This window comes from Pipistrellus hanaki, assembly GCF_964339955.1.
Source record: "Pipistrellus hanaki genome assembly, chromosome: 18".
Lineage (NCBI taxonomy): Eukaryota > Metazoa > Chordata > Mammalia > Chiroptera > Vespertilionidae > Pipistrellus > Pipistrellus hanaki.
Window position 1 is genome coordinate 10,415,369 of NC_140520.1, and position 25,727 is coordinate 10,441,095.

Here is a 25,727-nt window from a genome sequence, read left to right on the forward strand (position 1 = left end):
TTGAAGAACCCTAACGAAAAGCTGTTTTGTTCTCCCCACTTCCCCCGAAGTCCAGCTAGCATGACTCTAGCTGGGGATGGGGTCTGACCTGTAAGCAGTGGTCAGTGAAGACACTTGGGGTTTGATTCAACCAGGTTTTCCCTGAGCCTGCCTTTTGCATGTCATCTGATTGGCTTGCGGCCCCTCCAGTATCCATGGGTTATCCAGGATGACTCTGTAGATCAGTGGTTTCCACCTTTTTGGGGCCACACCCCACCTAAGCATCTCTGAAATCCTGATGCCCCCTCCCCGTAATATATAATTCTTATTATTAAAAAAATGAACTTTTAGTCACATGGAGGAAGCCTAAAAGGCCATGAACTTGGTCTAAACAAGCTTCCAAAGAACATGGCACTCATGACAGAGAAAAATAAAAGAACGAAAGGACAGTTGAAGTCCTGAGGAAGAAATCACTAAGAAACTGTTAAATAATAATATGAAGTGATATGAAAAAAAATAACAAATCAAGTTTCAAAACATGTAATAGAGAAGTGAGATGCATGAATATGTTGTCACAATATATATTTATATACAGTATATGAGGCCCCTAGAACCATAAGAAATACAAAAAAAAATCACTGTTAATAACTCGTTCTTGAATTGCCCCCCTTAAAAATGAAATTGCGCCCTCTGTGGGGGCAGGGGGAATGCCCCACATTGGGAACCACTGCTATAGATCGTCATGACCATGTCTGAAGGGAGTGGTACCCAAAGAATTACGTTTTCTGGTGCCTCTTGTAGACATTTGTGCGGAGAGGATTCAATTCATTAAGCGAATCCGCAAGCAGGCTGTCAGGCTATCAGGTTGGCTTTGCAGGTGAGCCCCGGGGAGCATGCTGATGCTCTGGCGGGGGCGGGGACCCAGGAGAATTGGGGCGACCAAATGTGGTCCCACTGCCACGCCAGCCAGACTCTTTCTGATGCCGCAGCTTGATGCTGGGTTCCTTTATTTGGTTTTATTTTTTTTTTAAGTTTATAGATTTTAGAGAGAGGGAGGGAGAGGCAGAGAGATGAAATACATCGATGATAGAGAAACATCGATCAGCTGCTTCCTGCTCACCCCTTACTGGGGATTGAGCCTGCAACCCGGGCACGTGCCCTGACCGGGAATCAAACCGTGAGACCTCCTGGTGCATGGGATGACACTGTACCGACTGAGCCATACTGGCCGGGCGCTGCTGGGTTGCTTTCTATAATCAGTAGGCACTGGGATCCAGTCAGACCTTTTATTTCACATCTACTGGGAGATGGTAGGCAAGTGTCCCCCAGGCACATCAGAAACCCAGAGTCCCTGCAACAGGCAGGTGGCTGGTAACGAGACCCGGGCACAGCGGCTGCTGGATGGATGTCGCTCCTGGAGGCGCCGAGGGCTCTAGGGTTTCGTGCTCTGTCACCCCTCATCCTAATGATTGCACTTCACTGTCTCTCTCTTCTTGGTGCGGTGGCACTTGAGGAGGAGGCCAGTGACTCCAGATGTGAGACCGTGTGGCTGAGGGGTGTGCAGGTGTGGCTCTGGGCCAGGAGCCCGGGAGGTGAGGACACAGCCGGCAGAAGTGCAGGCTCCAGGGCAGGAAGGGACAGTTTCTACCTCTCAATCAAAGGACGTGGTCAGCCCTGCCGGAGGACAGTTTGGCGTTCTCTCTGGGCCCACGGGGAGGTTTCGGTTGAACCCGCGGCGTGGGGAGAGGAGGTCCTTTCTGCTGGTAGACATGGGCGCCTGGGGGAGGCAGGGGCCTCTTCTGGGGCTGGTGCTGGGCGCGGTGGCCAGGAGGCGGGGGGCGAGGACCGTGAGCCGGGGGACGATGACCAGGCGGAGGAGGAGCTTGGGATGCGGCCGCAGGGGGAGGAGCTGAGGCTGGATGCTGTTGGGGCCTCCGGCTCCTTTCCTCAGAGGTGTTTCTGTGTGCTCTGAGTTCCAGTTTCTCACCTGCAACAACAAAACCTGTAAACTTCCGAGCTCACCTCTGCAAGGTCTGATGGATGCGGCTCTTTACCGAGTGGCCCTTCTCTGCACACGGGGTCTGCCGGCTGCTCTCGGGGCGGTGATGAGGAGGCAGGGGCTGCCCCTCCCCACCGAGGCAGGGGCAGGGAACCTTTTCTCTGCCAAAGGGCGTTTGGGTATTTAGAGCCCTGTTCACGGGCCATACAAAATAATCAAGGTAAAAATTAGCCTGCTTTGGACGGACCTGGAAAATCTGATGCTAAGTGAAACAAGCCAGACTGAGAAAGACAAGTGTCACATGATCTCACTCATTCGTGGAATCGAATGAACAAAATGAATTGACCAACAAAATAAGACCCAAAGCATGGGAGCATGGAGCAGACTGACATACCTCAGTGTGGGGTTAGGGGGATGAAGAGAGATAAGCCCAAGAAAATACATACTCATAGGCATAGCCCCCGGACCCGGGCAGTAAGGGAGTGGGGAGAGGGCTGGAAGGAGAGAAGGGAGAAATGGGAGCTATCTGTAATATATTTTTAAAAGTTAGCCTGCTATATCTGGTCAAACATTTCATTAACTCACCTCTAATGCCTTGGCAGGGCCAGACCATACAAGGCCCGGGGGCCGGGTGTGCCCCACCCCTGCCCTAAGGGTTCCCAGACTTGTGGGGCAGACAGATCTGCCACCAGCGAGGCAGAATGAGAGCCTGGGCCTTTGAGAGCTCAGGAAGCCAGAGGTGAGGAGACAGGTGGGGGCCTTTGTGCCTGGGTCTCCTGGGAGCAGATGCTGAGCGCCTGGTGGTCAGAGCCCTCCCATAGGCCCTGAGTGGGCGGAGGGGAGATCAGTTATGACCTTCGTTCCCCCGGGTTTCTCTGTTAGATCCGCCTTTTCCTCTGGCTCGAATGCAGCCCACATTCTGGTGAGGGCTGGAGGGTAGGTTCTTAGAAGTTCAGAAGCAAGCCCCATCCTCCCGGGCACCCGGGAGGCAAGAATTCCTCCGTGGCCACCCCTCTGGGATTCTCTGCTCTGGGGCCTGTCAATCAGAAACACAGGCCCAAGACTCCTAGTAACGCAGTTTGTCCTGTGCAGTTTTCAAATCACACAGAAAATGGTGCAGATGCTCAGCCGCTGGCGATCTGGAGGACCCCACCCCTCGGCCCCTCGCCCTGGCCCCTCCGCCTCCTTTGGGCTACAAGGTAGGAGTGGAGTCCCCGTGCCCACAGCCACCCCTGCAGCGCTCTGGAGGAGGCAGGAGGACCTCCTCCCCGGGGTCGCATCATTACAGGGTGAGGGCTTTGGGCCAGGCCCCTGTGTCGCCCTGCACCTTCAGGTGATGATGCTGGGCCAGAGGCTTTCTCCACTGCGACCCCAGGCTCAGGCAGCGTCCACTGTGAGGGCTTAAGGCCGCGACGTGGCTTGTACATGTGGGAGGCCGGTGTGCTCCACGCACACAGAGAAAAGGGAACAGAAAGGGCAAACACACCCTCTGTGCCATCCCTGGTGCCCCAAGGTGGTGCCCAGAAGGCACAGCAGAGGACTGTGATCTCTGACCCGCTTCCCACTGTGGGACAATGGAGCCTTGTTTTCCCCAACGTGGAAGGCTTGGCCTGGCCATTCATTCACTCGTCTGTTCACCACCGTCCTGTTCATTTGTTCTTCGAAAACGTATTCCTCTTCCTCCAGGTGGCAGGTGTCATTGCTAAGTGGCAGTGGTAGCCCAGACACAAGCACTGTGCTCAGGAAGCTAAGTCAAGTAAGTGGGACTGCAGGTCACAATGCCAATCTCCACGAAGGACCCCCCAGGGGTGCAGACCAAGAGCCCCCGTTGTCCAGGAGGAGGAGGAGGGGTGGTCCAGTGATGGAAACCTCAGGCCGGCTTGGACAGACTAGGCTAGCTGTGGCTCTGTGCAGCCTGTCTGGCCAGCGCTGTGCTGTGGGCCCCAGCATGCCCACATCCAACTAGCCATCCTCCCAGGGTCTGCTCCCAGGCTTCCTCCAGGCCCGGTGTCCTTCTCCCTCATTGCAGCTCCTGGTTACTCAGCCCCGGGCTGGGGCGATGAGGGTGAAACCAGCAAGGCACCCAGGCCCTCACTCTCAAGGTTGCACAACAGCAGGGTCGAAGGTGAGCTCCTCTTTAAGTGTTGCACCCTGAGCTCGCCTAGTGCTGGCCTCGCCTAGTCCTGACTCAGCCTGCTGGCTATCGGATTCCAGGCAAATCATTGACCCTCACTGAGCTTAAATTTCCTCATCCGTGTGAATGAGGCCACTTGGAAATTTGGATAAGATCATAACTATGAAGCATAGGTTATAGAGATGAGTGCCTGGCACAGGCCACTATTTTGTCACGATGAGGCAGTCCTTCTGTTGGTCACTTCAGCCTGGTGGAAGCAGGGATTGCCTTGTGGGTGGCGTGGGAGGTCCACTCTGGCAGAATGAGTGGTCTCTGAGCATCAGGTGATGGAGAAGGGGCCTTTGCAGGAGGAAAGGGCAGAGAACAGCCTGAGCAAGGCACAGAGGTGAGGAAGCCGTGGTGCCTCTGGGACTCACAGGTGATTCTCTCCCGCTGGGGCGGAGAGTGTGGGAAGGATGGAGGTGGAACATGGGGCAGAGGTATGGCAGGATTTAGGGCTGAAGGCCAGTGGCACTCAAATCTGACGGCAGCTCAAGGCCGCCAGGTCCTTCCTTGGGGGGGGGGTGGGCGGGGGGAGAGTGCCCATTCTAAGAGTGAGGGGAGCCAGTCCTACAATGAATGTGGGGTTACGCAGAACCTGAGGGGCCTGCCCAAGGCTGGATGCCCCCTGTTGGACCCACCTGCAGCATGGGGTCCCAACAGTCCCATCCCAGCACCTGTGGAGACACCTGGTGTGCCATTATAGTCCCCTGTTATCCACGGTTTCACTTACCCGTGGTCAACTGCAGTGCAAAAATGTTAAATGGAAATTTCCAGAAATAAACAATTCATACATTTCAAATTGCACGCTGTTCTGAATAGCGATGACATCTTGCTCTGTTCTGTCTGGATATGAATCATCTCTTGGCCCAGCGTATCCACTCGTATATGTATCTACGCCGCGCATGCTCCGTTAGTCAGTTAGCAGCCATTTAGTTATCAGATCGACTGTCGAGGCACCTCAGTGCGTGTGTTCAAGTCACCATTATTCCACTTAACAATGGCCACAAAGCCGTTCACATAACTTTTAGTACAAGGTATTGTTATCATCTAGCTGATTATTAGTCACTATTGTTCATCTTTTACTGTGCCTAAAGTTATAAATGAAACTTCACGCCAAGACCAGTTTGGCTCAATGGATAGAGCGTTGGCTTGGGGACTGAAGGGTCCCGGGTTCGATTCCGGTCAAGGGCATGTACCTTGGTTGCGGGCATATCCCCAGTAGGGGGTGTGCAAGAGGCAGCTGATTGATGACTCTCTCTCATCGATGTTTCTAACTCTCTATCTCTCTCCCTTCCTCTCTGTACAAAATCAATAAAAATATATTTAAAAAGAAAGAAAGAAAGAAACTTCACTATAAGTGTGCATTTGTAGGGAAAACATTGTGTATGCAGGCTTTGGCACTGTCTGTGGTTCCCGGCCACCACTGGGCATCTCAGAACGCATTCCCACAGTGAGGGGGGGTGGTGGCTGTATCTGGACACGTTGCCTCCGGGGGCCTGCGTGCTCTGTGAGCCAGCTCCCCGCTGCTGAGCATCACTTTCTTCACCTCCGTGGGTTGTCAGATGGGCCTGATTTGAGGGACAAACACCCAGAGGCCAAGCACCTCCCTCTGAACAGCCAATTGGAAAGGGAGTTGTGAGCACCTGGTTTTAGAACAAGGGTGTCCCTGGGGGCCCCCGAGGCCCTGAAGTTTTACCCGTGCTCCGCAGGATTGGGCAACGTGTGTGTCCACAGGCATGTGTTTTGAAGCTAACCAACCCTCCTACCCACATAGAGGTGTGTGGCTTATTCAAAGCATAACCACACTCAGGGACAGCAGGGTGATGATTGCAGGGGAAGAGGGGGATGGGTGGAGGGGCAAGAGGACAGAGGGGGCAAAAGGTGATGGAAAAAATGCATACGTATGTACATACATACATACATACACAAATAAATACATAAATTAAGTCCGCACTGCCTTATGCAGCGTCGGCTCAGGAGGTGGACGACAATGGGGCCAACCCGGATTGAGCTTCGTAAGCTCCCACACGGTTGCCACTGAGAATTGTTTTTCAGAAGTCAAGCTAACCACAAATGGAACAAACTGTAACCGCCGCTTACAGCCCTGACATTCTGAAACTGCCGGATCCAGGCGCAAGTGTCCTCCCCGCCAGTCGTTTCCACGGGGATTTTGCCCAGGCCTGCAGGGGCGGGGAGTGGGGAGGGAGTGGGGGCTCACCGTGTTTCCTTCGGAGCTGTTTCCTCCTCTTGCTGATGAAGAGAATGAGGAGCGCCACAAAGAGTAAGAAGAAAACGCCTCCGCCACAAATGCCGACGATGAGGGGGACATCCAGCCCTTTCTCTGCAGGAGGAAAGAGGGGGCATGGTGGGGCCGTGTTAGCAGAAGGACCACCTCTGCTCAGGCCTAGGACTCCTGCCTCCCGAGTGAAGCAGATGATGGAGCTTAAAAAACGCAACTGCTCAGCCTCACAGAGGCCAGGCTCAGGGAGGGTGGCGGAGGGTGTCTGTCCCCAAAGGCGCCCCAAGGAAGTGCCCTCTTGGGCTGGACCACCTGATCCTTCCTGCGCCGGGGGACCGCCAGGGCCCCCAGGAAGGAGGCCATAGCAGAAGGTCAGATCTAGAAGGAGGTTAGAGACGATGCGGTGTCACCTCGAGGTTTGCAGACAAGGCCCAGAGAGGGCGGGTGAGTTGCCCAAGGCCACACAGTGTCTTCCTGAGCGGTTCCTTTAAGCAGCTGCTTGTCTCAGAGTTTCTGCACCATTTACCCAGCTTCACCTCCGGCTGCCCTCCTATACCAGTTGTTTCCCTCACCCTCTTGGCCAGGTAGTGACCAAAGACTAAGGGTAAATGTGTCCCTTATCCAGCCCGGCCCCCTGACTGCACAGCCAGCCCTCCTCCCAGACGTCCCGGGCCTGGGAGGGAAACCCTGGCACACAGTGAGTTAGCAGCAGCAGGGGCATTGATCTCCAGCTCCCGCCCCTCTTCGGTAGCTGTAAAGCAATGACTCAGTGTTTAGGGAAAGGGGTCTGAGTTCCAGGCTCCTCTAGGCAAGTGCTGTGTGACTTTTGGCCAGTGACTCCACCTCTCTGAGCCTGTGCCTTTCTTTGTGAAACGGAGATGATGAAACTCATCACAGGGAGGCTGCTGGGAGTCCGTCAGACAGTGGATGTGCTTTGTAGACTATAATGCAGCACAGAGGGAGGGCCTGCTCTTAGCTGAGCTCTGTGTCCTGGGGGCTGCTCCCGGGAGGGCTGCTGGGCCATCTGCCCTTTGTGAGTCAGTGGCAGCTAGAGAGGCAGCCGTGGGGCCGGGGGTCCGGGGACTCAGACATCTGGAGAACAAACTGGAGCTCAGCCCAGCATCACAAAGAAACCTTTCTCCAGCCAAACTTTCCTAGGGAGATCCTCTTTCACACGGAGCCCAGGAGCGAGCCCGAGGCCCAGAAACCTAACCGACAGGCTGCAGTGGCGTGCTAGTCCCTGCTCGCTTTGTCCAAGTCTCTCTGACCATCTCCTTGCCTGCCAGTTGCACATCCTCTGGTCTGAGGATGCAGGGGCTTCCTTTAGAATAGCAGGCGTGATTCTAAACTGCTGTGAAACGGGTCTGAGTACGTATCTGCGCCTCTTTAGGATCGGCTGGCTGGGAGGCAGGGCCGGAGGCTGCTTGGAGTCTCCTTCAGGCTGAGCAGAGAGCTTCCCAGGTTGGCCAGGACAGGCCAGGGCTCAGCCAGGCAGTCACCAGCTCTCAGTCCTCACACGGATGGTCACACCCCTCCCTTGGGGATATTACAAAGTCAGTCCTCAGGCTTGTCCAGCATGGCCCTCTGGGGCACCTGGCAGTGCTGTCCATGAGAGACATTCCAGCTTGTCTCAGAGGCCTTCAACACTGGGAGCTCACGGTGTCTGAAGCCAGCCACCCTCCTTCCTGCCCTCCTCGGAGAGAGGTGCCTGGAGTGTATGTGCTGGGCCCTGCCTCCCATGTTCTGGTTTTAAGTACATAATCACCTATCCTGAGCCCACGGTTAGTCTTCTCTCCACTCCTCTCTGCCTCGGCCTTTCAGGGGGAAACACCTGATCCTTTTTAGGGCCTTCAAGAGAAGCACCCCGCTCCCCAGCCTCCCCTTTTCTTCCCCCCAGCCCCGATAGTCCTCCCATCTCTTTTGTGGCTCTTCCCAGTCCGGCTCCTGCTCTGCATCATAGAGAAGGAGCATGAAGTTTCTGTCTTTACGCCATATGTAAGGGGTACAGGGCATGAGGTTTCTAGTCTTTGACCCTAGGCCCTCTCTCCATCCCTAATACACATACGTTTTATCCTGATGGAATGTAGTTTAAAAAGACATGAAGTAGGTCGTCAGATAAGACGCAGGATGCCCAGTGAAAGTTCAATTAAACAATGAATAATTTTTAGTTTAGCTACTGTCAGGTCCCATGCAACATTTGAAACATACTTATGCTGTCTTCTTCTTTGCTCAATCTGGCAACTCTAAGCAAAGGCCCTCTGAAAGGGAAAAGGGGTCGTAAAGTCCAGGAGGGGCCGTTGGCTTCACTGTGCTGTGATGACGGGCAGACACACGGAAGAAGTGATGCTGGTCTACCTGTGTGGGGGGCACACTCACAGATGGCCCCAAGATCCTGCCTCCCGGATTCCCGCCTGTGTCATCTCTTCCCATTGACTGTGGCCTGGACTTACTGGTTGCTTCTGATGGCTAGAATACAGCCAAAGTGCTGGGCTTCCTATCACTGCTGAGATCGTTATCAAATGTTCGTGACTTTTGTCTCGAGACCTTGTTCTTGCTCCTGCTTAGATTGCTCAGAGGGAAGTTGGCGGCCATAACGTGAGGCAGCCCAATGGCCCGCATGAGTGATCTTGGACATGGACCCCTCCATAGAGCCTGGACATGATTGACATGGCATACTGCCAGGATCTGGATTGTAGCTTCATGAAGGGTGCTGAGCCAGGACCATCAAGTCACTCCCAGATTCATGACTCACAGCACCTCTGCGATAATAGCTGCTTGTTGTGTTGAGCCACACAATGTGGGATAATTTGTTACGCAGCAAAATATAACTAATTCAAAGAATATACGTGAAAAAGCCTTACTTCTGCCTTCGCACCAGCCCACGGCTGCTTCCTAGGGTCACTGACCAGCCATAGTCGCTGCCTAAACGCAGGGTTTCAGACCAAATAACCACTTTTGTGTTCAGTCTCCCTTCTGGGGGTCCACCAGACCTCACTGGGAAGGCAATCACAGAGTCTCAGATGAGTAGACTCTTGGGAATCAGGGGATCATTCTCCTTGCAGACCAGGAGGCGGTGGCCCAGAAGAAAGGAGCTCTGTCAAGGTCATCCCACTATGTTTGGACAGACCTCTGGCTCCCAGAGCTGAGCACTACAGCAGACTCCCCAACTTTACTTCTGGGGGCAGTGCCAGGCTGGGCTGCCAGGAAAGGGCTTAGACTCTTAGAGTTTCGGGACTTCTGGGTGCTGGTGCCAAAGCCAGGCTGTCTGTCCTAAGGTAGGAGGAGCACTTTCTCACTGCGCTCATGGTCCTCCCGGCCTCGAGCTCTCCTTCTCCCGGCCCCCTAGCTCCGTGTGTTTTCCTGCAGCCACTGATAGGGGGCGCTGGCCGTGACCCCCACCTTAAGGGGATCTTTCCTGCTCCCTTCTCCATCATTACAAGGGGAGTCACCACTGTGATTACTGACTAGTCGAGGGACCATGGGCAAGTAAGTTCTTCTCTCTGGGAAAGTGGAGATTTGCATTAAAAAAAGCCTCTACAACTCCTTCTGTGTCTTTGGTTTGGCCATTCTTTCTCCCAAAAGATCTTTTTAATTGCCTGAGGTTATATGGCGTTTGTGGGAGGGTGTCATGTGGGTAACCATAGCACGCCACCTCCTCTTTCCTCTAAGTCTTGCCTTGAAGGTTTTTAGGGGGAAGGGGTGTGCTTTCAGTTCTCATACTGAGTCAAAGCTGCCTGGCACCAGGGCCCTGGAGTGGGCCTGGCAGACTGTATTTGAGAAGTGAACTGGGGATGTTTGACAGTACCTGGACAGTCAATGTCCGCCATGCTGGTTTCCTTGCTGACACGGTTAATTGCTGTGCAGTTGAATTGTCCATTTGGTTTAGTCTTCCACTTGTACGTGATGGCCTTCTGGCCTTCTTTGATTTTGGTCCTAGGTCCATACAGTGTTATTTTAGGGTCAGTGCCTTGTGTTACCTCACAGGTTATGGTTGTGTTGATACAATTCCAATTTATCACAGGTTTTGAGACTTTCTCTGAAAAGAAAAGAAAAATCCCATTCATATGAGTCAGCTTTCTGATTATGATATGATTAATAGACATACCTTTTTATTGAGGAGCATGGGTCGGGGGGAGGGAGAATAGAGTCAGTTTGAGACCAAGGAGCAATTTCAAAGACCCCCAACTATTTTCATAAATAATTTTTTAAATCAACACAGCACATTCAGAGAAAATGCATTTATGATAAAGACCGTACGTACATTAAACCAGTAAAAATGTAGCACATCAAATGTTTAAGTGCTATTTTATACCTTAAACAGTTCTCACATACATGATAACATTCATGATATCGTTAAATCCTAGCAAACAGAGAGGTTGATGTTTTCCTTCCTAGTGGCAGATGAAATGTCCAAGGCTCTGAGAGGTTCAATTGGGTGGGTTCTTGCCCAGAGCGGCCTGGCCCCGCATGGTGCAATGCCCGTTTGACCTCATCTCTAAGAGAAAGATGAGAAAGACAGGCCCCACCTGCTGTGACAGGGACGGCATGTGACAAAGCCCTGGGCCAAGTGTAGGCACTGATGTTATTGGTGGTAGTTGATCCATTCGTAATCATGAATTCCTTGCTTTTCTGACGTGAGAATCTTCAAAGAGCCTGGCCTTGGCGTCACATGAGCCAGGGGCAAACCCTACCCCACCACTTGTAGCTGTGAGACCTCTGATTTCTCCTCTTCTGCTTTTTCTCTCCTACGTACTTCCCTCTGGCCCAGACTAGCCACCTTTCTTGCCCGGGGTCTCTCCATTCATTATGCTGATGGACAGCTTACTTTCCCAGGATCCCCTACAATATCTCATTAATGAACTTTCCCACCAAATTTCATTTCTGTCTCAATATATAGGCATGTAGGAATTAAGCTTCCCACCCCCATCCTTGCATTCTATGCAACCAAGAAAGAGGAGGATGCAGAAATGCCGCCAAACAGCAAGATAGGGTTAGTTCATAGTCTGGGGTGGAGTCAAGGCATTTACTTGTTTTTTCAGAATGGAAATATTCTTTGTTCTATTTATAAGACTGACACCCCATCATGGTAAAAATTGATTTTAAAAGTTTCAAGACTAAAAATCACTTGCAATTCCACTACTCGGAGCCAATAATTATTAATGCTTAGATGTATACCTTTAGCAGATGTTTTCTATGCATTCCATACACATATAAATAATGTTTTAAAAATGAAATCCGTATCCTGTGATTTTGTAGTCTGCCTTTGTTCCTTCACTGATCTTTTATGAAATTCTTTCCCTTAAGAATATCAAGTATGTCACCACCATTGTTTTTAAATGATGTATTCTTCATTTAGTGAATAATTCTCTAGTTGCTGGGGACTTTAAAATCCTTCCCAGTATTTCACTAATATAAACCACACGACCATCAGCAGATTCTCCCACGTCCTATCTTTGTACATATCCTCTGTCAGGGGGCTTCCTACAGAGGAATGGCCAGATCAAAGGGGGCTCATCCCATAGGTGAGAACTCCTTAATTCTAACCGCTTCTCCACTAACATCTGCTTTTAAAAGGCTTCCCACTGTCCTTTCAACCAGCGGCAGCGGCCCCCTCATTGAGGGGATTTGGGTGCCAAGACTGTAGCCAGGCCGAAACCGGTTTGGCTCAATGGATAGAGCGTCGGCTTGGGGACTGAAAGGTCCCGGGTTCGATTCCGGTCAAGGGCACGTACCTAGGTTGCGGGCATATCCCCAGTAAGGGGGTGTGCAAGAGGCAGCTGATTGATGACTCTCTCTCATCGATGTTTCTAACTCTCTATCCCTCTCCCTTCCCCTCTGTACAAAGAGTCAATAAAATATATTTTTTTTAAAAGACAAAGAAAAAAAAAAAAGACTGTAGCCAGGAGAAGCATGAAGAAGCAATGAGATGGAGAGGGCACTCCGCAAACAGGCACTGTGACCCGGGCACCGCAGGCACCTGTGCAGTCATTGAAGCCATGTCTCACTGAACACCCCAGGCAGTTATTATTATGAAAAGCACACAGAGAGCAGATAGAGAATTTACTCAAGGCTGTGTGGCAAGGAATGGTGATGCGTGTGTGCTCGCGCTCTCTCTCTCTCTCTCTCTCTCTTCTCTCTCTCTCTCTCTCTCTCTCTCACACACACAGATTGGGCGGGGAGGGGGAAGAGGGGTGGCTGTTGTGTCATGGAAAGATCTCTATCTTTTGGTCAAGGAGTGCAGGGTTTATTTGGGGGGGGGCGGGGGAAGGGGGAAACTACAGATGTTCTAAAATTGATTTTGTTGTTGGTTGCACAACGCTGAGCATATTAACCACCACTGAATTATACACTTTAAATGGGTGAATTTTATGGTATGTCAATGGTGTCTCAATAAAGCTTTTGGAAAGAAAAAAAAAAAAAGTCACCATCTTTGTTGAAAAGAAGCCCTGGGGTTGGTCCTGACTTTGCAGCATGCAGACTGTGAGACTTCGGGCAGGTCGCTTCTGTTTCCTTATAGAAAAGAAGGGGGTAGTGACAGCTGCCTCCCAGGAGTGCTGGGACCCTCACATAAGGTCATGAGAGCAAAGCTCTGGACACCCAGCAGACAGGCACTGTGATGGCTGCCATACTAAAGAAGACACGAGCGGGAGGCACATGTTCTAAGCAGGACCCCGAGCCCATGCTAGCAAGAGTCTTGAGATCTGGGGCTTCCAGGGCCCCATACGCAGAGGCGCCTTCTGGCTCCATTCTACGTCCACCCCAGTTCTGGGATGTTCTCTCCATTCAGGTTTGAGGACCAGGCTGTGGGGAGCTGTCTTGTGCAGGGAGCCCACAGTGTCTGGGATTGTTGCAGAGGGGTGGCTGCCAGGCCACACACTGAGGACAGGACTGGAAGGTGGCCCTGGGGAGGAGGAGGGGCCCCGCCCCGGGTGACATTTCCTGTGTGAAGCACGGAAGTGTTATTTGCTCAGAGTGGTTGCCTTGTGCTCGTGCTGAGGTTCCTGTCTTCCTCTCAAGGCCAAGTGCAGCTTCCTCTTCTCACTTTGATGCTTTGTGTGTGTTTTTAATCCTGAGGATATTTTTCCATTGATTTTTATCTCCCGCCCCCTCAAACACCCCTCCCCCATTGATTTTTAGAGTCAGTGGAAGGGAGGGGAGAGACACAGAGAGAGAAACATCAATTGGTTGCCTCTCACACAAGCCCTGACCACGGCTGGGGAGCAACCTGCAACTGAAATGCATGCTCTTTGACTGGAATCAAACCTGAGACCTTTCGGTCCACTGATCAATGCTCTATCCACTGAGATGAACCAGCTAGGACCCTCTTTTCACTTTGTATCGCCCCCCCCCCCTTTCAAGTGGCTTCTGGACGTTCAACTGCATGTCATTGAAAATTCCACTTTCTCTTCCCTCTGCCCCACACCCATGCCATCTGCCTAGGCTTTCTCCACAGATGACTCTCCATAGACTCACCCTTCCTCATTGACAGGCATGCTTTAGTCCAGGCCAGAGGGCGTCAGCCTTTACTGCCAGTCACAATCACCTGACAACCTTTGGACCCTGCTGGTGCCCAGGTCCCATGCTATAATATTCTGACTTGCCGAAACTGGTTTGGCTCAGTGGTAGAGCGTCGGTCTGGGGACTGAAAGGTCCCAGGTTCGATTCTGGTCAGGGGCATGTACCTTGGTTGCGGGCACATCCTCAGTAGGGGGTGTGCAAGAGGCAGCTGGTCAATGTTTCTCTTTCATCGACGTTTCTAGCTCTCTATCTCTCTACCTTCCTCTCTGTAAAAAATCAATAAAATATATTTAAATAAAATAAAATAAAATATTCTGACTTAATTGTCAGGACGGAACCTGACACTGGCAACTTTTAATAGCCTCTCGGTTGATCCTAACGTGCAGGCAGGGTTAAGCATCACAACCCAGCCCCTCTCCCCTTCCCGGGACACAGCAGCAGCCCCCTGGCCAGTCTCCTTGCTACCGTCTTCAGTGTGCACGCTGCCCTCCCGGCCATGCACAGACACACAGAGCCACACCTGTGTTTTCTACGGAGGCCGGCAGAACCCACTTGGACCACTTTGGTGAGGAGTGGGTCAGACACCAGGACTCTTCATCTTTAAATGCATCCTTCCCAGCCCTTTCCTGCCATACAGCTAGCTACTCCTTCAGGGCATCCTGGCTGGAAATTGTCTTTGTTGGAAGGTCCACTGCTCTCCAGTGAGCCTCACCTTCCCTGCTCCCACCTAGCTTGCCCTTCATCATCCACCTGGAATGCCTCCCTTTTCTTTCGCCACTGCCTGCTCCCTCCTCCTGACTAATGCCGCCTTAATCCGGGTTCTTTGCTCAGCCCCACGTTCCCATAACCACTGGAGAGATAGCCAGTTCCAGGCAAGCGGACTGTGTATCAGCTGTGTGTTTTCACACGTGGATTCCATCTCCCACAGCACAGAGCCTCCCCTGAGGCAGGAGGGATGCCTCAGTTTCCCCTTGGGCTCCTCCAAGGCTGAGGCAGGGGTAGGAGATATTGGATAAATGCTATTCCCCAACTTACTAAAGAGCACCCATATTGAGATGGAAGAATTTAGGGAACAAAGACTTACCTAGAATCTTCAGATGAAATGTTCGCATCAAGATGCTCTGTCCTTTTGAATCATATAGGTTTACCTCGTAGCTACCACTATCATTTCTTTGCAAATGTTTAATTTTCAGAGTTCCATTTTTGAACACTTGGTATCTTTCCTTTTCCTCATTAGGCTTTCCATTTGCGTATCGTATAATCCTCGCTTTGTCTTTTTTCCATACTCTGTCATCTATATCGTCCTCCTTTAGAGGACCAACAATGTCCACGTTGGTGTCTTGGTGCAGGATTCCCAGGACCTCATGAACTGTAAGAGCTACACCTAAAAAAAGCAAGACAGTCTCTGAGGCCTTGAGACTCCCCGCCGGGCACAGCTGGCTGTGACCTCTCAGACTCTGCACTCACCTCAGAGCCTCTAAAGAGGCTTGGAATGGTGGCAGTGGAGACCCACCGCCAACTTACCTTTGGTAGAAGGGATGACAATCAGAAGGAAGCTGGCTAAGATCTTACATGCGAAGTTCATCTTGGGGGTTAGTTTCCTTATTGTGATTCTGAGCGTTAGCACAAGGAAGTCAAGACTGGAAGAACCCACCCCCGTGAGCTTAACCACGTGCCTCTCTTTTTTGCTTCTTTTACAGTAGCATAGAGTGCGTGTACACACCCCCCCCCCACACACACACACACACACACACTCACACACAGAGCAAACCAGCGCTGCTGAGGTGCTCCTTTGCCGAAGTAGGCACACTGAGGAGTGTGTGTTTTCTTCTCACTTTTTAATTCTCACCAGCACCTTGAGGGGTATTACCCCCATCAAAGGGACAGACACTGAGAGGCTAAGTGAGTCACTCAGCATCACCCCTAAGTTAACAAGGACCCCAATTCTACCAGGTAGCCCACCTTCTAATCATGCTGCTCTAATGTCTCTGACAAGATCACATGGAAATATAGGTAGGTGTTCAAAAGCGAATAGCAGTATACAACTGTTTATCTGATGGTTATTAATACTTGGAAATGAAGACGTCTGAGATAACTATAAAAGTGGATTTCTTCTCTTTCTCCAAATGTGTTCTTGAGGTTTTAAAACTGTATTGTGATAAAAGGAAACAAATATAAATTGAGTCTCAGTTCTAAATGTTTGAAATACCCAAATCTTACGTTTAGCATACATTTGTGTAACTCTATTAAAAATTCACAGTTAGGCAAATAAAAATGCGTTCCAAAACAAACAAAAATGCATATAGACTATGAAATACTATTAAGCAACCAGGACAAATCATTAAAAAAACATTTAAGGTGGGTAACACTATTGATGGTGAGAGAAAGGAACCGATGAGGAGAGAAGGAGAAGGGAGGGCGGACTTGGAAGGAGAAAGGGAAAGAAAACTGGTGATGCAGGCAGAGAAGCAGAGTGACGGGGACAGTGATGGGTACAGTGATGGGTGCACAGAGAGGTCTAGTACCAGAAGAGGGGGCACTAAAAGGCAGCTCCCCGAAGTCAGTTTCCAGTGTTATGCTTCTGTAGGAGAGAGGGGTTACCCTCTTAAACACTGGGCTTGTTTTCTGTTTCAACTTTACGTACAGATACAGATATTATCTCCAAAATGTGGCCCAGGAAATAAAATGAAGCCAAGCAATAGGTCTCGGCCACTGGGTCATAGGAGCCTGAATAGAATGTCGGGCTCATGGTTGTGTGACAGATTCCTAATTCACATAATCCACAAAAATGTGCTATAACTGGGTTAAATATTTAGACATTAAAACCTATAATATTATTTAAAAATATAAAAACATTTTTCTTTTTTTTTTTCTTTTTTGAGTAGGAAAGGCCTGCCTATATATACTTTATGACCCAAGGGTCATAAAGAGAAGATGGACACAACTGACAAAAAAAAAAAAAAGATAACATTTATGTATAGGCAAAGAGATGAACTAAATGAAAAGACATGGCAGGAACTAGTTTAAATACATTTGAAAAAATATTAATATCCAAGAAACATGTTATTCCTATCAATAAGAAAAAGGAAACTCCATTTTTTGAAGTGGGTAAAGTATATGAATGAGCAGTTTATAGGAGAAATACTTAATAGGAGAAATATCAACATATGAGAAGACATCTAAAATCACCATAAAATACCATATTCAACATTAAATTGTCAAAATCATAAAAGATAAGAATGTAGGGAAGAAGAGGGACCTTTATACAATATTGGAGGAGTTTTAAACCCATACATCCTGGCCAGGGTCAAATTTGACATTTTCCACCAAATTTTAACGTACATATGTGGATAGATATACTTATTATATAAAATTTTGACTTGAGAAATTTATCATACCCAAATAGTTGCATAAATATGTAAAAATTCTGTTTGGGGATGTTTGTTGGAGCATGTTTTATAAGAAATATTGAAAACAGCCGGGACAGGTTTGGCTCAATGGATAGAGCGTCGGCTTGGGGACTGAAGGGCCCCAGGTTCGATTCCGGTCAAGGGCATGTACCTTGGTTGCGGGCATATCCCCAGTAGGGGGTGTGCAAGAGGCAGCTGATCGATGACTCTCTCTCATTGATGTTTCGAACTCTCTATCTCTCTCCCTTCCACTCTGTACAAAAATCAATAAAATATATTTTTAAAAAATATTGAAAACAACTAACAGTATATTTATATTATGAAATATTGTATAACAGTTAAAGTAGACCTAAGAGTAAGATTATATGATATAATTGATATGATATGATATGATCTATATATATAAAAGCCTGAACGACCGATTGACCAGTTGACCGGTCTCTATGATGCTCAACAACGGAGCTGTCCCCTGGTGGTCAGTGCACTCCCACAGCTTCTTTCAAGAAGCTTAAAAATGAAGTCTTTGTCCTCTTGTAGAAATTCGGAAACTGAAACTCAAAGACTGCATGCCCCTATCCAGGAATCCAGCATGCGGTGGGGCTGGCCTATTGGGCTCAGAGCTTTCTTCCCCATAATCACGTGATTATACAGCGGGTGACCGATGGGAACCTACTTCTTCTCGCAGAGACATTAATCCACACAGGGACTTCCAGGCTGAGCGACTCTTGCATCAGGCACCCAGACTTGACATAGGAGCGGTTTCCGTGGGTCGGTTCCGTCTTCCCTGCTGTGTGGGTGGAACACAAAAGGAAAAGAAAGCTCAGTGTTGGCCAAGGCGTGGGCACTCTGACCCAGTCTCCCCCACGGGATGTGCCTCTGCAGCTGCCTGCATGAGGCTGCTTTGAGGGAACAGCCATCCCTTGCCTGGCAGTGGAAATGGCTGTGATTTTGGAGTTGATGTGACCACCCAGACACAACCAAGCACACCAGGCTGCAGACAGACCCACTGTGTGGCCTCGCCGATCACCACGGAAACCAAGGCGTGCTCCGTTTTCTCTCCTTGTCCACGCGTCTCACCTGAGCTTGTGGGGAGGCCAAACGAGGCCCCAAAGGGAGGAGATGGAGGCTGTGCAGGCAGGGAAGCTGGGCTTGGTGATGCCCCAGGAGGTGTGTGGAGCAGGATGACTGTGCGATCTCAGTAGGAGGCAGACAGCTCCCCCACCCCCGAGTTTGGAGCGCAGGTCCCAGGGGCTGGGGATTAGGCTGCTGACTTGAATGTGGGGGGCAGGCTCAGGACCCTCAATTGAAATGTGGAGAGGAGACCAGTGTCCTGGGCAGTGCCTGGCCCCAGGAGAGCCTCAGCACTTAGCTCCCCACTGCTGCCGGGTGAGGCTTAATGGTGGGGATATGTTCCGAGAAATGTGCCGATGGGTAGTCTGGTGGTTGTGCGAACATCACAGAGGGTACAGCCTCCCACACACCCGGCTCTATGGCCTAACCCAGTGGTCGGCAAACTGTGGCTTATGAGCCACATGCGGCTCCCGAACCGCAGTTTGCCACTCTGTTGATTAATGAGTTTGCCGACCACTGACCTAGACTCTCGAGTCCAATAATTACAGGCTGCTGTTGTTCCTTGTGATTAAGCCCCTATCCCAGTGGTCAGCAAACTCATTAGTTTGAGCTGCCATGTGGCTCGTGAGCCGCAGTTTGCCAACCACTAGCCTAGCCTATTGCCCTGGGCCGCATGCCCGGACAGCATGTTACTGTGCTGAATACTGTAGGTAACTAGCACAATGGTAAGTATTTGTGTATCTAAACATATCGAAACAGAGAGAGGTACCGTGAAAATGAGAGAGAACAGAGGTTTCGCCTGTGTAGGGCGCCTGCCCTGAATGGAGCTGGAGGGCTGGAAGCTGCTCTGGGTGAGTGAGTGTGTGCGCAGACTTTATAAACACTGTGCACTGAGGCCACACTCAATTTCTAAAACAACACGAGATTAAATCAAGCACGAGAGAGAATGATGCAGTCAAGAGACGGGGTAAACACCAGATGTGTGAGGCTGCTGCTGGCGAAACAGGCCCACGGTTCACAGCGGGCTCCTTGGCGAGCAGAGAGAGGACTCAGAGCAGGGAGGGGCAGACGCAGAAGCAGTGACGCTGGAGGCTCTCGGGGCCTCTGAAGGCTATTCAGCACGACAGTTGGGACTTTAGACAGATAGAAACTAGGACACTTTGCCCTAGACGGTTTGGCCCAGTGGATAGAGCATCCGCGCGAGGGACACAGGGTCCCGGGTTTGATTCCAGTTAAGGGCACGTACGGTTGCAGGTTTGGCCTTGGTCAGGGCACATGAGGTAGGCAACCAATGACTGTCCTCTCTCTGTCTCTCTCCCTCTATTCCATTCTTTCTAAATACCAGTGGAAAGAATATCCTCGAGCCATTCTAAGATTTCTTAGGTGTGTATTACTTTTCTGGGCTTTTTCTTCCTATATAAAAATAAGACTTGCCAAGACCAGTTTGGCTCAGTGGATAGAGCGTCGTCCTGTGGACTGAAGGGTCCCAGGTTGGATTCCGGTCAGGGGCATGTACCTTGGTTGCAGGCACATCCCCAGTTGGGGGCGTGCAAGAGACAGCTGATCGATGATTCTCTCTCATTGATATTTCTAACTATCTCTCTCCCTTCCTCTCTGTAAAAAGTCAATAAAATATATTTAAAAAAAAAAAAAGGCAAAAAAAGCTGAAACCGGTTTGGCTCAGTGGATAGAGGGTCAGCCTGCGGACTGGAAGGTCCCGGGTTCGATTCCGGTCAAGGGCATGTACATTGGTTGCGGGCACATCCCCGGTTGGGGGTGTGCAGAAGGCAGCTGGTTGATGTTTCTCTCTCATCGACATTTCTAGCTCTCTATCCCTCTCCCTTCTTCTCTGTAAAAAATCAATAAAATATATATTTTTCTTAAAAAGCCAACCCTTGGCCATCCTTAAAAAAAAAAAAAAAAAGAAGACTCCTCAGGATGGCTTAGCGAGGAGGCCCGAGTACCTGGGAGTTTGTGATGTTGGGTGTGACACAGGGACAGGGGGAAACAGAGGGTTTCTCAGCTGCCAGGCTCGGGAACGCCAGCCCTGGTTTTGAGGAGGTGGTGCCAGCTGCCCTGATGGAGGGCCCAGGAGGCACAGAGCTGGCCCGGCCTGGGGAGGGGCCCCGTGGCTTACACGGAAGTACACGCAGCCCCCCAACAAACAGCACGGGCCCAATAATGCCGGGTGCATGAACAGTTGAGCGGAGAAGGTGAGAGGCGTGGTGGCGAGGTGGAGTTCAGGCTAGAAGGCCCAGGTTTAGAGCGCGTTCTAACTTGTCCTGCTTGCTGGCTGTGTGCTCTTCAGGTCTTTTCTTTAGCCTCTGGTGCATCCTGACTGAAATGGGGAGGTAGGGGAGGGGAATGGTCACGCCTCTTTCTCAGTTTAGCTCACAAAGTTGTGGTGAGGGCTAGATGAGGTCAGTGATGACGGACTGACCTGCACTCCGGAAACCCCAGGACCGCGGCCATGAAAAAAAAGCATGGGGAAAGTACCAAGGGGAGGCTTCTGGGAATGCGGTCAACCACGGCCAGATCCCAGCTCCAGGACAGAGGGCATGCCCTTCAGGGGCAGGTGAGCCGGGCAGAGAGAACTTCTCATCACAGTGATCACTATTACCAACTCTGTAAATCCATCCCTTTCCAGACCTCCTGCTGTATTTCAAAGGACCTCAGGGCAGAGCCCCTGCCTGCTGCTGCCACCCTCTGGCCACAACCTGAACTGCACCCTTGCTAATTTCACTGCAGGTGGTTAGAAAACCCAACTTTGTACGCAAACTATATGTATTGACGTAGTGTTTTCAGTTTACCCGTTTCCCCCTCAAAAATAATACAGGTTCACCCACACAATGTCCTTACAGCATAAGCATTTTTAAAAATTTATTTCAGAGAAGAAGGGAGAGGGAAAGAAACATCAATGATGACAGAGAATCATCGATTGGCTGCTTCCTGCAATGGGGATCGAGCCCACAACCTGGGCATGTGCCCCCAACTGGAACCGAACCTGAGACCCTTCAGTCCGCAGGCCGACACTCCATCCACGGAGCGAAGCCAGCCAGGGCAGCATGAGCATGTTTGTAAGATGGAGAAGTTAAATGGATTTCTGTGGACACTTGGCCTGGAAATGAGCCCCGGTTCTCTGATTCCAAGATTGGTGTTTCTTCCTGTGATCCCTGGGGGGTGTCAGTTGGTGCTGGGTTACTAAACTAGTTCCCAGAATCTGAGCATGGCGCTCTATGGACCTCCCCTCCTACCTACCACCGGCCACCACAGCCCCAAACTCCTCACACAAAGGGGGACCACAAGGATGAGCGAGGCAGGCAGGGCCCTGGGGTCTCAGACCGATGCGGGAGGTGCGCCCTGCTCCAGGGGCCACGGGACCCGTGAAAAGTCCGCTGGGTTCAGGTCGAGAGGTAGGTGGAGCTGGAGCTGGACCTTAAAAGACCAACGAGGTGCAGTTTATAAAGAGTTTGATGAAGTACATCGTGGGCCGAGGGCCCGACAGCAGCGAGGCTCAGACTCCGGGAGGCGTCAGTGCTGTGTGGGTGGTGGTGGGGGTTTAATAGTCTCTGCTGTGCTTCATGTTTTCCACGTATCATTTATCAGATGTGTATTGTCACAGGCACATTAGTCTGTGTCTCAGGATAATAGCAAAACCAAAACTTTTGTTACATGGTGTTCATTCATTGGAGACACAGATAATAACATAAATAAATAACATATAAGTATTCAGCTAGGGAAAATTCACAAGAGAAATAGGTAGGAGAGGGAACGGGGAAGGTGGGTGGGGGATTTGCACTTGTAGGTACTGAGGGCTCCCTGGGGAACAGAGCCCAGTAAATATGTGAAGGTGGGGCCCTCGGGGCAGGGAAATGGCTGAGCAAAGGCCCTGGGGTGAGACCCTCTTGCTGGGTCTGAGGACAGAGAGGAGGGAGGAGTGAATGGGGGGTGGGTGGGGGGTAAGGGTGGGTGGGTGGGGAAGGGAGCTCAGAGAGGCACAGTGGGGGCAGGAGGCCAAGGAGGAAGTCCTAGGAGGCTTTGTCTGAGACTCAGTACTGACTGCTGTGAAGTCTGGTTCTTCCGGCGAGTTTGAACGAATGGGAAAGGAGCCTTTTCTATAGTCTGACTTATAGATTTGCCTTTTTTAAGTTCCACTTATAACTGAGATCATATAGCATCAGTCTTTCTCTGGCTTGTTTTGCTGGTCCTACATTTCTCTAGGTTCATCCATGTTGTTGCATATGGCAGGGTTTCTCCTTTCCCTGGCTGAATAGTATTCCATTACATATATAATATTCACACAAGGAACACTGAGGTTGTTCCCATGCCTTGTCTATTGTAAATAATGCTTCATTGAACACGAGGGAGCATAGGTATCTGTGAGACAGCGGTTCCACTTCCTTCAGATATATTCTCAGAAGTAGGGTCGCTAGATTGTTTGGCAGCTGTTTTTAGTTTGTTTGTTTTTTAGGAGCCTCCATACAGTTTGCAATCTATCAAGATTGCACCATCATGTTAAGTGTTCTTATGACAAAACAAACAAAGGGCCACAAGGAAACTTTAGAAGGTGCTGGATACGTCGATGGCCTGGATCGTGGTGATGGTGTGATGGGTCTGTGCATGCGTCCAAACGCGTCAGATTGTCTACATACAGTACGTGCCGTTCTTTGTCTATCACTCGTACATCAATAATGCTGATTTTTGCAACCACACGAGTTCCCTGGAAGGTCCCTGGGAAGGAAGTTGTCTCCAGGGTCCCTCCCTCCTCCCCCCACCCCGCTGTGGGCTTTGTCTGTAAACATGTAACTAATCTCTTTTCCTCCCCTCGGGGGCCAGGGAGGTGTCGGGTGCCCCACTTGTTCCAAGTGCGTATTAATAAGCCTGGAACCATATTGGCCGAGTTGTGCTTGGTTTTCTGCAGCCTTTTGCAGCCCGGAAAATGTCTCTGATTAGAAGCCCCTGCTGTTTTATCTGTTCCATGTGAAACCCGGTCAGGCTCCGCACGTCCGCTGGGGGTTGGTGAGGAACATCGAGTGTGCGGCGAGGGGCAGGGGATTGGAAAGGGAGCTAATGTGGTCCGTAGGGAGCCGCTCTGGAATGGGGGGAGGCGGGGAGCCTGCAGAATGCTTTGCACCATGTATTCTGCATGTTACGGCCGCTCGAGGCAGGACCCCACGTCTGTTAGCGCGCCCCCGACATGTAAAAAGCGGCTGCGAGGAATGTTATTGTGCTGACTCGCAGGGGGAATTTTTCTCACAAGGCAGATTTGATTTCCTGAGAGCCATATGCCTGCTTTTCTTTTCCCCAAAGAGCCCGCAGTCTCATATGGGGAAAACTCGGAGTTTTATTGGCTTTCGGGGCCTGGGGAACTGGCAATGGTGGATAAATGAGACCACATGGGCCGGAGCCTCACAGCAGTTCCCTGGGCTGAGGGCGGGCTGTGAAGAGACCAGTGGGCAGGAATGCAAACCGAGTGGTGGGAGAGCCACGACGGGCAGGCACCATCTGCACTCCGTGCACAACTCCTCCAAAGCACACTTTCTCATAAACCGGGCTGGGGGGTGGGGGAGGGCGATTGGCCTGTTTATCTGGTGAAACCCGCGTGAGCATCGCATGGAGCTCTGGGTGTGACATTGCTTCGGGACTCAATCGGGGAGCCACAGGCCAGTTATGGGCACTACCTGAGGCTGTAACTTACAGTCTGCCCAGAGCTGAGGGCTCATTTGCCCACTTGCTAGGCACATATGAATTGAATGCTGTATTAGAACACTGTCTGAAAGTGGCATTAAGCCAACTGAAAATACCTGATTCAAAATAGGGAAGTGATTAACTCATTCATTCATTCATTCATTCAGTAAGCTGATAACACTTTATCGAGTACCTGCTATGTGCCAGTTGCTGTTCTCAGAACTGGATCTGTAGCAGCAAACCGACAGCCTGGGTTTCTACAGGATGTGTGTCTAATGGGAGATACAGGTGAGAAGAGCCGTAGAAACATGTACGCGCTGTAAAGGGGATACGGGGTGGCGGGGAAGTGCCACGTTGGGGAGGGATGACCCGGGGTAGCCTCACTGGGAAGGTAGCAGTGGAACAGGCCCCCGAAGGAACGGGGAGCAAACCATGCAGCTGTCCGCTGGGAGAGCAGTCCTGAAAGAGGGAACAGCAAGTGCAAAGGCCTGCCATGAGAGTTCAAAGGTCAGGGGGATGGAGAGGCTGAGTGGTGAGAGGTGAGGTCAGAGGGAGCAGAGGTCATGCGGGGCCTGGGGTCACAAGCGAGCACCTTGGAGCTGAGCGGAGAGCTTTTAGAGGGTTTGAGAAGCACAGTGGGGTGGTCTGACTTAGGGTTTAAAAGGGTCTCTCGGTGGTTCTCTGTGGAGAAGGGGCATCGGGACAAGAGGGAGGCAGGGAGACCAGCGTGAAGGCTGTTGCCGGGGTCTGAGTGGGGGGAATGGGAGGGAGCAGCGGCCCAGGAGAAGGGGTTGCCATGTGGATGCAGCCCAGAGGCAGTGGGTGGGGCCTGCCTGTGGGTTGGATGTAGGGGGCAGGGGTGTCACATGGGTCTAGGGGTGTTCAGGCCCCGCTGGACCCGTGAGCTCCAACCATTAAATCGGGCCCTGTCTCTGTGTCTCTCCGCTCTGCTCTCTTCAGCATTGGCTTTGTTCCAGGTGGGCCTCCCACGTGGTGGGAAACGTGGCCACCAGCGACTCACGACCCACCTCAGGCGGCTCTCTCAGAAGAGCAAGGGAGCTTCCTCCCAAAATCTTCAACAACTGTCCTCTCTAAGCTCATTGGCTTGAGCAGGGCCAGGTGCTCAGCCCAGAGCCAATGAGAAGAGCCAGGGCGTGAATGACTTTGTCAGGGTCAGGCCTCAGCCACAACTCCCTTTCCGGGGGCTGGGAGGACTCAGGTCCCCCTCAGCGTGTGGGAAGATGCAGATAACGGCAAGAAAACCCAGCGTGGCGATGGAGAGGAGGGATGGGTGTGGGCTGGCCACGACAACGCACACTTCCATCAGGGAAAGCGTACCGAGGGCATCCAGTGGGAATGGAGGGAGCACACATCAAAGATGCACATTGGCCCGGCCGGTGTGGCTCAGAGGTTGAGTGCTGATTCATGAACCAATAGGTTACCGGTTCGATTCCAATCAGGGCACATGCTCAGGTTGTGGGTTGATTCCCAGTAGGAGGGGTTGTATAGAGGCAGCCAACTGATGATTCTCTCTCCTCATTGATGTTTCTATCTCTCTCCCCATCTCCCTTCCTCTCTCTCTAAAAATCAATAAAAACATCTTTTTTTTTTTTTAAAATGATGCACATTGGTGAACTATTATGTGGA

At 51.0% G+C, this 25,727-nt stretch overlaps 1 protein-coding gene across 1 annotated transcript; it reads right to left on the reverse strand.

The window, feature by feature from the left end:
• Positions 1 to 505: 505 nt before the first annotated feature.
• Positions 506 to 15,568, reverse strand: CD2 (CD2 molecule). Its single transcript, XM_084865949.1, has 5 exons — positions 15,436 to 15,568; positions 14,996 to 15,295; positions 10,199 to 10,429; positions 6,373 to 6,495; positions 506 to 1,966 (listed from the first exon to the last, which is right to left on the reverse strand). The coding sequence occupies exons 1-5, from the start codon at positions 15,494 to 15,496 to the stop codon at positions 1,635 to 1,637; spliced, it is 1,047 nt and encodes a 348-aa protein (XP_084722075.1). The 5' UTR covers positions 15,497 to 15,568; the 3' UTR covers positions 506 to 1,634.
• Positions 15,569 to 25,727: the final 10,159 nt, after the last annotated feature.